Here is a 12,357-nt window from a genome sequence, read left to right on the forward strand (position 1 = left end):
GTAGATACTCATTGCTGAAAATCTTTGGTGCTTATTTGCGCTGAAATGCTTTAAGTACCTGGTGAGAAAAGCTTCTTCCGGTCTGTCCGACATATGAAACTCAGCACTGGGAATAAGTGAGCTTATAAATCCCTGAACTAAAAACTGATCTTTTATAGGGTTGATGGTGTTATAATTTAAGTTTAGACTCTGGTTTGTGTTAGTAGTCGTAAACGAAGCACTAACATTGTATTTTTTTAATACATTGGAAATTTGGTATATACCAGACCTGTTGTAAATAACGGTGGTGTATTAGGTCTGTTTTTTTTTTTTTGTTTGTTTGTTTGTCAGGGGTCAACCTAGAAATTTGGTTGTGTTTTTTCCCTACTTTATTAATAATTTTGCAAACCATGTTTGCTTTATGGCCGTTAAACTTACCAATATTCCGTATGAACTCCGACTTATTATTATTATTATTATTATTATTATTATTATTATTATTATTATTATGGTCCTTGCGTTAAAGGCACAGTTTGAAAGATAGGTATATTAGGCTGTACCATGATGCTCGTTTCTGGGTGTCTAGGTGATAGGAATTGTTTTTTATTGTAACTGGCAAAAAATTTGGCTTTCTAATGATTTGGTAACTAAAGCAATCTACTTTATGTGTAATAGTCCATCATCATCATCATCATCATCATCATCATCAATGTCCCACTCCAGTCGCCCAGGTGTGACAAGACTCCTCCACTCCTTTCTGTCCTTCCACTTTTCCTGCTCCATTACTTCCGCCACATCTAATCCAGCTTCTCTAATGCTACCCGTTCCTTTCCCATTCTTTTTACATGTCCGAACCATCTCAGTCTTGCTTTCCGTATCTTTTGTACTAACAGTTCTATTTTTAGCTCTTCTCTGATTTTAATATTTTGAATATTTTGAATTCTCTCTCTTCTTGCCTTTTTAACCGATGTTCTTAAAAATTTCATTTCTACTGCTTGGATCTTACTATCTTGTGTCTTATTAGTTACCAGCGTTTCTAGTCCGTATGTTACAACTGGTATGAAATACTGTTTATGTAATGTTAATTTTGTTCTCTTTGGTACTTTGTCATCCCATAAAAGCTCTCTGACCTGATGATAAAATGTTGTACCTTTACTTAGTCTGTTATTAATTTAAGGATTGATTTCATTACTTCCATTAATAATGCTGCCCAGATATGTAAACTGTTCTACATTCTTTAACCGTTCTCCGTCTATGTTCACTTGGCTTCTCTTTTTCTCTTTTCCACAGTGCATGACTACAGTTTTCTTTTTACTAATTACCATTCCAAACTCCTTCACATTTTCATTCCAAATATACAGTCTCCTTTGTACTTCCTTTTCTCCCTTTTCCCAAATCACCACATCATCTGCAAATACCAAAGCATTCACTTCATCACTACTGATACTCTGTTTTACATGTTTTATGAATTCATCCATCAATATAATAAACAATAATGGCGACAGTGCACTTCCTCGCTTGAGACTTTTTTTTGTATAAAATGTTCCAGAGTCACCACTCCCCACTTGTACACTGCTTTTACTCCCATGATACAACATTTTTATCTTGTTAATTAATGATTTTGGTACATTCATTTTCAGTAGGCATTCCCATACACATTTTCTTTTAACTGTATCATAAGCTTTTTCCAAATCCAAAAATATGAATATGATTTTCTTGTTCCTTTCCAGATGTTTTTCCATTATTGTTCACACAGTAAATATCAAGTCTATTGTTGATCTATTTGGTCTAAAGCAATATTGTTCCTCTTCTGTGTTTCTATTATATCCCTCAGTCTTTTGTCTATGACTTTCTCCATTATTTTTAGCCCATGTGATAATAGGGTTATACCTCTATAATTTTCACATTTCTTCCTATTTCATTTTTTGAACAGTGGTACAATGCTTCCTTGTTGCCAATCTTCAGGTATCCTTTCATCCTTCCATATGGCATTGAGGACTCGGTATTACCATTGTAGTCCAATGTTTCCTGCTGCCTTAAATCATATGAGCATTGAATTCGTCTTTTTCACTTGCTTTACCTTTGGTCATTGTTTTCACTGCCCTTTCAAGTTCCAGCCATGTTATCGAGTGCTCTTCTTTTTCTCCATATATTATTTCCAATTTCTTATCCCCTTCCTCCTCCACGCAGTCATCCTCATTATAAAGTTTTTCAACATATTTTGCCATCACCTTCTGAAGACCCTTTTCGTCATGTACTATGGATCCATCTTCCCTCTCTAATGCCTTGATTTTTTCTTGATTTATTCTTTTATATTACTCTACTATTCCTCGACTATCTTCCTCAATTTTGTTGGTAAACTCTCTTCAACATTTCTCCTTTTCTTCCTTGATACTCCTCTTTACTCATAGCTTCAATCTTTTGTATTCCACATGTAACTTTTCTATCTTATTCTCATCCACCTGATAGGTTTTTTTTGCTTTTCCTTATCCATTTCTTTCTTCACCTTGTTCCTTTCTTTTATTTCTGTTTTTATTTTGTCTGACCACCACCCTGTCTCCTTTTTATACAATCTTGGAATTCCATTCTTTTATCCTCCTCCTCCAATTCCCAAATCCTGATCTTTGGTTTCTTCTTCAATATAATTTTAGGGGTTTTTACTTGATTTAATTGCACAATCAATAATCTATGATCAACTTCTATACTTTCACTGGGGATTAACTTTGTATTCATGACGTATCTTCCCCATTCTCGGTCTGTTATTATAAAATCGATGAGTGTTCCATACTGTCCATCCCAACTTTATCGGCTAATCTTATGGCTATTCCTCTTCATAAACCATGTGTTCCTTATTATCAGGTTATTTCTGATACAAAAGTCCAACAGTTTCTCTCCATCTTCATTTCTATTGCCATACCCATGTGGGCCCATAACATTCTCATATCCAGGGGTACAAAAAAATAGAAATAATTCAGTAGCCAGGCCCTTTTTATCAGGGGCCAGCACATTTTTTGCAAATATAAATTATGAAAACCGCAGGTTAGACTAGGATAAAGCTGCATATTGTTTTGGAAATGCGACCTTAAGTAGTATAGTCTATCAGTTAATATAAGAATGGAAATTTATATTTTAAGAGATACTAACCCAAATAATCAGCAGTCACCTTCAAGGTCAGCGTCTTTTAAAATTACACAACATGTGCCTGTTTATTTTTTCACCAAAACACAAACGATCGATACATTTTGTTGCATCGAAGTCTTTTAAAGATGGGCCATTTAAAGATATCAATTAAGTTCTTCTCGGCAACCTTGGTTCGCAGTTTGTGTTTAATAATATTCATTGTGCTGAACCCTCGCTCACATGATGAGTCGATACAGGTATTGTTGCCACTATACTAAGGAGCTTTCCTAAAATCGGAAATCATCCTTTCACAGTCCGCGATTTTTCAGGTAGATCATTCAGTGGAAGACCTTTCCCGAATACTTTGAACTTGTACCACTCGCTCAGTATGTCTTCTACGTCGTTCCCAATTTGAAGGTGTTTTGAGAAATGAGTGGCAAGATGTTGTGTTTCACTGTTGCCATAATTTTCCAGTTGTTTTCCTGATGGCCAGAAATATGTGCCAAAAACACCAGTGGCACTTTGAATGTCCTAATTTTTAAGAAATGTGTCTTTCGGAAAGGTAATCCCAGCTACCAAAATATGCTCCTTGTCACTCATGAAATTCTTATTCGACACACCTGATAACTGTATTCCATTAGCTCCTTAGTATAGTGGCAACAATACCTGTATCGACTCATCATGTGAACTTTTCTGCCATTGGGCCCTTGGTGTTCTGAGGTTGCTGCAATGAATTAATTGCATTCGCATGCACTCTTATCTGACTTAAAATCGGATCATGCCTCTGAAATACAAGTGAAAGTCTTTTGAATATACTCAGATAGTCATACAAGAAATGACTTGTGATGACAAATTTGAAGTCCTTGATCTTCTTTAGAAGACATTTAGCCGTCATTCCTTCTTCACCTTTCCTTTCAGAAATATTCTTTAAATGCACCACTAGACATTCCGAGTCTTTGACAACTACATGCAAAGCATTTGATTTGCTTACTACCCATCAAACTTAATGTAAATACTGCAATTTGGATATTACACATTCCAGCAACTCCAACATTTTCTTTAGTTCGCAAAGTCGTTTTGGCGAATACTGAAAACGCATGTAGTTTCCTGAGTGTAGAATCAATTTTATCAATGATTTTTAAGTTTCACATTTTTCAGTGAGTGAAGGAGGAGTTGGAGTTGATGTGCAACACAATGAACATTTTACCAAGTTCTCAATTTTTTCAGATATTTTTGTAGATAGATAGATGTCTTAATTTTCCTCCAGATCTACAGCATTGAAACCTTATTGATATATTAAAGGAGAAAAATAGTAATGCCCAACCTAGGCAGCTTAAGCTGACATACACATATAATAATTCTCATAAAATTAACATAACCAACACCAAAACAAGGGAAAAAGCAATATTGATGTAAATAATAATAATCAAATGGCAATGAGGCAGGATGGTCTGTTGGCCCTAGTATAAGGCAGTATGGCAGTATGGCAATGAGAAACTAAACTGGTAACATATTACTGTGTAGAGTACAATGGTGTGTCGGATTGCATCTGCACTTTAAAGAAAGAGTACATCACTTCCAGGCGGGTTTGCACTCAGCGCATTCTTTCTTGAACAATCACCTCTCTGTTTTTCTACTTAAGTTGCAAACCTGGCTTCGTATTACTTCAACTGTAGTGCCGGTGTGCAATTTTTCACCTTACGTTGATATTTTTGTAACCAAACCATTATGGACACCAATCACACATAGTGCTCCATCAGTCCCTATACCTATTAGTTTTGTACCGTGAAGAGTTCTCCAAGCCCTAACTGAAGAAATTCTGTTTCTAAAGCCTCCATATACCTATCACTTGTTGCATCCTCCAATGATACAAAAGAAAATCACCTTATTTTTAAAAATATACAGTCTCAGCTCCTCATCATGAGATTTATCTGTTAATCCATCGAGTAAGGTACTGACGTGAACTTTCCCTGATGTTACATATAAAATCTTAACGAAGATCTGAGGCAATGTATGAAATCAATTTCCGTTTGCCCGGAGATTGAAATTTTGGCGTATTTTTAATGTTTGACTTATCATTGTCTTGAACACCATAAATTTCATGCTGGTCATTGTCGTCCTGAACACTACAATTGGCACTTCCATCAAGTGTTTTCTCACATTCACTCGCTTATGTATCACTTTGTGTTACATTTACGGGCCATACTTACGAAGAAATCCGAAAGAGTACACTGTTTTTTACTCGCATCAGTCAATTTGTGTGACTTTTTAGTTTCATTTTGCTGATTTTCTCAAGTATAACACAGAAATGTAAAACACACCAGCGTTAAATGGCTTCCAAGTTCGCGGGCTCTGATGTCTGATGCTACGTTGCCAATTTTCCATTAACACACAGGAATAAAAACAACTGTATTTCTAAAGAGCAAACCGTCCAATACAAAGATGCTGTAATTAAATTAAAAGTATAAATAATGTTCGGTGAAAATACAAGAATTGATAAATATGTCAATCCGTATGTTCTAAGTGCAAAAAATTTGTCAGCACTGCTTTGGCAGCAATAGTTTAGGAACAGCTAGTCACTGGAAGGAAGGCGGTAATGTAGTGTTTAAAAAATATTTTTTGTTTATTTCCACCTATTCAATACATTACAAGATGTTGGCATTTACTTTAAAACATTATTCAGATGAGACATGTTTCGCCTCCTACTGTGAGGCATCCTCAGTCATTATCAAAAACCTTATTATTTTACCAGGCATCTGGTTAAAGATATTCAAAAATGTGTTTGATGATTATAAGAGAGGTCAGATTTACGTTTGTTATAAACATGTTCATGAAGTAACTAAAAATCTAATATATTGATAAAAACATATGTAGTTCTTTGTTGAATAGGACTTGTTTGATTGTACTATAGTAAAAGAAGGTGGCTTGAAGCCGTAGTCATTAATAGATGTCTAATACATAGTGGAAGGCATAAAATATCAGTTCTATGAGAATATACATTACATTCAATTGATACTAAAAACTAGTGGATTCATAGGTAGTACATATAAAATGTTCAATGAAATAACTAAAGATCTAATAAAATGATAAACACATATGTAGTTCTTTGTTGATCAGGACGTCGTATGATTGTACGGCTTAAAGCCGTAGTCATTAATAGATGTCTAATAAATAGTGGAAGGCATATGAAATCAGTTCAATGAGAATATATAATACAATCAATTGATACATAAAAACTGGTAGATTCATAAGCAGTACATTTAAAAATGAAGGCGTTATGTGACTGTAAATGACAGTTGATGGCTTAAAGCCATAGTCAAAGTTTAAACTTTAAAGTTTAGCAGTTATTGACCTATACTTTAAACTTTGACTACGGCTTTAAGCCATCAACTGTCATTTACAGTCACATAACGCCTTCATTTTTAAATGTACTGCTTATGAATCTACCAGTTTTTATGTATCAATTGATTGTATTATATATTCTCATTGAACTGATTTCATATGCTTTCCACTATTTATTAGACATCTATTAATGACTACGGCTTTAAGCCGTACAATCATATGACGTCCTAATCAACAAAGAACTACATATGTGTTTATCATTTTATTAGATCTTTAGTTATTTCATTGAACATTTTATATGTACTACCTATGAATCCACTAGTTTTTAGTATCAATTGAATGTAATGATATTCTCATAGAACTGATATTTTATGCCTTCCACTATGTATTAGACATCTATTAATGACTACGGCTTCAAGCCACCTTCTTTTACTATAGTACAATCAAACAAGTCCTATTCAACAAAGAACTACATATGTTTTTATCAATATATTAGATTTTTAGTTACTTCGTGAACATGTTTATAACAAACGTAAATCTTACCTCTCTTATAATCATCAAACACATTTTTGAATATCTTTAACCAGATGCCTGGTAAAATAATAAGGGTTTTGATAATGACTGAGGATGCCTCACAGTAGGAGGCGAAACATGTCTCATCTGAATAATGTTTTAAAGTAAATGCCAACATCTTGTAACGTATTGAATAGGTGGAAATAAACAAAAAATATTATCCTATATACAGTTTATGAAACTTTCAATACGGACGAAAAATGATTTTCATCACTTGTAATGTAGTGTTTGTCGAATTATTTACCGTTGTAGTTCTCTGCATTTCTCCACAAGTCTGGTCTGATCTTTGTACTCGGCTACCAATAGCTGATCATCTGTAATGGAACTCGATGTGTTATGATATGTCCACATGAAAGAATACATGTTTGATGGGTTACAACAATGTCTCCCATGACTGCCAGGCAGCTCCTGCACAGAACTCAAATGTCCAGTTCCAAGGTACGAAGAGCAATTACATAACTTAAGACTCTGCCAAAAGCACTGAAAATGTTTATTTACACATATTAGAATATAAGAGCTATGGAAAACCTGTGTTACTTTGTAAAGTGGTGGGAACGTACATGTAAGGGAACTCCAGACTTCAAAAAATAAATTTTCAAAACTAAATTTGAAAATTCAGGCGCCAGGTAAAAATTTCCAGGTGCCATGGCGACCGGGTGTCCAGTATTTTTCGACCCTTGCTCATATCCCATTCTATCAGTTCCCACATGAGCATTCAGATCTCCCATTATCATGATCCCATCTCCAACAATATGTGTTTCCAGTTCATTGAGGAACTCTTCTTTTTTCTTCCACACTACATCCTATCTGTGGAGCATACACCTGTATTATCTTCAGTAGTTCCTTGTTTACATGTATGTGCATTATAATTCTTTCATTTTCATACTCAACTTCAACTTTTGATCCAAAGAATTAAGGAATTGTAGCATGCTGCTGCTGCTATTGTGGCGTTGATCTATGACTGCAAACGTGTCATCGACATAGTGGATCCAGAGCTCTAAACCTTGTATTTTGCTAATAATTTTGGTATAAAGATACCCGGTTCGATACTAGACGCACAGCCTTGGCCATGGCCAGACCAACATACTGCAGCAACTGAGTAGTCAGCAGCAGAGTGAGGATGTCAAGCGGGGAAGTTTAACGTCAATTCTTAGTCCTCCTCCATATTCCCCTGCCCCCCTATTTTGGCATAGAGCCTTAACATTCTCTCGAAGTCCCTTCTTCTACTCTATCCAGACAAGGGCTGCTCCGTCTTCACAATGTGTGTAAATAGTGCCCAGCTACTACGACATCACAATTTTGCAATTTAAACTGCTATAATTACAAACAGGATCAGCAGTAGCATTTTTATTCCAATGAAGTTATAAGTTTCTGAAATATATTTACAAGTGTACCTGAGTGTTATAAATGCACAGCTCAAAAAAAATAGGGGAAACATGTTTTTCAACGTATGCCATGCTCCACAAAACAATACCTCACACCCAGGTATATTACCAACTAAACCTTTATTCTTTAGCGTTGAAGATACAAAAGAACATTGATGGATTCGCATTCATTTTCAGAACATAAACAGAAATGTCCAAACAGGGGTGAAAACAAAGTGATAACAATCCTTCAGGGTGGATTTTTATCACAGATGGAGAGCTTCAGTATGGTGTATGTCCTCCATGAACATTTATCACAGCTTGGCACTTTTGTGGCATGCTCTGTATACGTCGATGAAGGTCACGTTACGGTATCAGGTCCCATTCTTCAATGAGAGACTGTTCGAGATCTTTGAGTGTCTGTGGTGGAACAGGATGCCCACGAACACTTTTGTCAAGCTTACCCCACACATGCACGATTGGATTAAGGTCAAGACTCACTGCTGGCCATTTCATCTCTTGAATGTCCAGTTCTTGCAAGACAGCTCTGGTGATGCGCGCTACATGAGTCCTGGCATTGTCATAAATGAGTACGAATTCAGGGCCAACACCATATGCAGCAACCAACACATGCTGTAGCAGTATATGCTTGATGTACCCTGCAGCAGTAAGATTAGCACGGACGACAAGAGCAGTACAGCCATCAATACTGATGTGATGCCAACCCACACCATCACAGAACCTTGTCCAAATTGGTCGCCTTCCTGGACAACATTTGTCATGTACTGCTCACCACAGCATCTCCATATACGTTGATGTACATCACGCTGTGTCAGGGGAAATCTGGATTCGTCTGTGAACAACACAAGTCTCCATTGGTGAAGTTGCCAATTGACGTGGGTACGGGCAAACATAAGGCGAGCTGCCCGATGTTGCTGCGTTAAATGCGACACTCGAATAGGACATCTGGGTCATAAGGACACTTCTCTTAACCTGTTCCTTACTGTCTGATCAGACACCGTGACTCCAGTGACCCTCCTGAGGTCTTATTGCAGTTCCCTGGCAGTTGCTGAACGACATTGCAATGCACAGATGGTCAGATATAGGTCATCCTGTGAGGTTGTCAAGCGTCCATGACCTTGTCCAACCCTCCTGTGAATTGGCCTGTCTCACTGCACCGATTCCACAAGCAGTGAATAACTGACGGAGAGACATAGAGATCCACAGCAACACAACAAAAAGCCCATCCTTCCTGGATCAAAGTGACGGCCCTTGCGACTTGAACCTCATTAAGATGTCTCATGGGATGTGCTGGTTGACGTACAATGTGCTCAAATGACCGCAGTAGTCTGAGTACCTCACAACAACACTTGGACGCACCGCTGTTCGCTTGTTTTAAAGGGTCACCTGACAAAGCATGGCTATGCTTACAGATGGAGTCTAACTTCGATTTGACATACCCTGAGTAGCTAAGGTCTCGAGGTATGCTGTATGACCATTGGAACCCCATCTACCAAATTAACATTCACATACCAGACGTTACAAAACATGTTCCCCTAATTTTTTTGAACTGTGTATTAACTGTCAAAGGCGATCAACAAAAGCGTTATTTTATCCAAATGAAGTTTTAAGACAATAACACAAATGACAAGTGCACGTAAGTGTTTATTTTATATATAAATGTTGTGTATTTTTGAGATAGTTCTTTCAATGTCCCAAGCTATTTTATATAGTGTTTTAAGCATAGCATAAGGACTAGTTAACCATTTTAATTCTAATATTAACACAACACAGCTGAAGATGCCAAACATATTTCATTATGTAACATCAGTTTTGATGCCTAATAAATCACAAATTGCACTGAAAAGGTGGACTTCTCCGAGACAATTCTTTCATGAGTTGATGAGTTCTACCTTCCAATTTCATCATAAATAAGTGGACGATGTGGTCGCTGTTAATTGAAGAGATGAAACAAGATTATCAGCCTCTCTAAGAGAAAAAAAGACTTTCTGATCTTACATCACAACTTTTAATTTTGAAAGTACTGTAAATACATAATTTTGGAATTCTCTCATGTATAGCTTATCTACAGAGAAACATCAGAATTTGAAACCTCTATTTCTAATATACCTAAGAAACATTAACATTCACCAACAGCTTCAAGTATCCTCATTTTTAAAGATGACCACACTCTGAATAAAGAAAGTGTACATCATACTGATAGTACAGATTAGAAAGCAACGGCAGGAGCAAATGAACAGGTGTTTATCACATACAAAGGAAGTTACATCAGAAGTAAGATATCTTTTTAGTGGAAGTAGAAAACCAAGTTTAAACATGAACATTTCATGCTATGCACACAAGCCTATGTTAATTGTTTTGGCTTCAAGCATATAAGGGACAATATTTTACCTCGCTGAAATGAAATGATGGTCTCACTCAATTCTTCAATCATATGGACGCGGCGACCTTTGATGCCCATCACTATAAGTGGTTACAGGAAGAAAAAAATATATATATATATCAATCTTATTGAATGAGAAAATTGAACCAAAGAGATTATAGGTATTTCAGCCTTTGAATTGTGTTGAATTAAAGTAAACCCCCATACTGGAGATGTTTCATTCATGGGTTCTAAGTTGATTTCATTGTCTTACTCACTAAAATAACAGGTAAAATGATTTGAAAAATCAACAAAATCATAATAATAAATCTAATGAAAGAAATGTAATGGTATTCCAATATACAAAGTCCATTACCAATCTGTGCACTATGACATATGATAAACCGTTACCTTGCATATTCTACTTGGAAGATTTTGGGAAGGAAGGAAGGAAGGAAGGAAGGAAGGAAGGAAGGAAGGAAGGAAGGAAGGAAGGAAGGAAGGAAGGAAGGAAGGTTGTCATTTTGCAAAAATGTTAATATGATGAAGGCAATACTTGGTTGAGTATTGGTCACACACCATTTAAGCCTAAACTGTCATAAGGGTCTTGTCACATTTAAAGCAATGTTTCTTTTGATAATATTAATTATATACAATCAGTGTTGCTTCTGGCATGAAGGAATACCTTAATTTTATTTGGTTGGGACATTTACAAGTTTGAACAAGTATACATAAAAGATCATAGAAAATATCAGACAAGTAAATAAAAAATTATGATAATTCATTTTACATTGCTGTGCAAAACTTAAGGATGAAAGTAACTTTCGCATGTTGTGTCAATGTCAAGTAATGTAGCTCAATGAAATTTGAACCATACATATGAAGAACTGCTTCAGTATGGTATGGTAGACAACTGAAAGGAATATGAAATGAGATGTACAGTACTGATACTCTTATACAGAGACAATAAATTATACGTAATTCACTGCGACTCATGATGGTCCCCTGGACATCGCAAAAGAAGGGACCATGGACAGCGATGCATGCTCTGTAAAGTGTTTCCATTCTGGCTTCAAGATTTGTAAGGAGTTTTTATGGTAGGGCTTTCCATTCCTCCACCACCGCAGTTGACAACTGCTGGATGGTCCTTGGTATGTGCAGACGTGCTGCAATACATTTGCCCAACATGTTCCACACACGCTCAATGGTATTAAAATTGGGGGAATGGGCAGGCCAGTCCATTCGCCGAATATACTCTTGTTCCAAGAGCTCCTCCACCTGCGCTGTTCGGTGCAGTCATGCACTGTCATCCATAAAAATAAAGTCGGGACCGAATGCACACCTGAAAATACATACAAGGTTAAGGAGTACACTGTCACAATAATGTTGACCGGTGACTGTACCCCATTCAAAGATTTGGAGTTCAGTACGCACATGCAACATTATGCCTCCCCGCACCATAACACTTGGATCACCAAAATGATCATGTTCGACAATGTTCCTGGAGGCATTACGTGTTCGCCAGATGAGGATATGTCTAGAATCACTACTCAGACTGAATTTGCTCTCATCTGAAAAGAGCACGCGACCCCACTT

General features: G+C 36.5%; 1 protein-coding gene across 4 annotated transcripts in view; it reads right to left on the reverse strand.

Annotated features, from left to right (window-relative positions):
* Positions 1–12,357, reverse strand: part of mxt (Eukaryotic translation initiation factor mextil) — a 425,214-nt gene that overhangs the window by 257,169 nt on the left and 155,688 nt on the right. For 3 of the 4 annotated variants that reach the window (XM_067145489.2, XM_067145488.2, XM_067145487.2), the window contains one exon: positions 10,791–10,862. The exons of the other annotated variant lie outside the window; for it this stretch is intronic. In XM_067145489.2, the coding sequence (XP_067001590.1) occupies positions 10,791–10,862 (72 nt within the window). The remainder of the gene's footprint in view (positions 1–10,790; positions 10,863–12,357) is intronic. 4 annotated transcript variants of the gene reach the window in all.

This window comes from Anabrus simplex, chromosome 4 (genome assembly GCF_040414725.1).
Source record: "Anabrus simplex isolate iqAnaSimp1 chromosome 4, ASM4041472v1, whole genome shotgun sequence".
Classification (NCBI taxonomy): domain Eukaryota; kingdom Metazoa; phylum Arthropoda; class Insecta; order Orthoptera; family Tettigoniidae; genus Anabrus; species Anabrus simplex.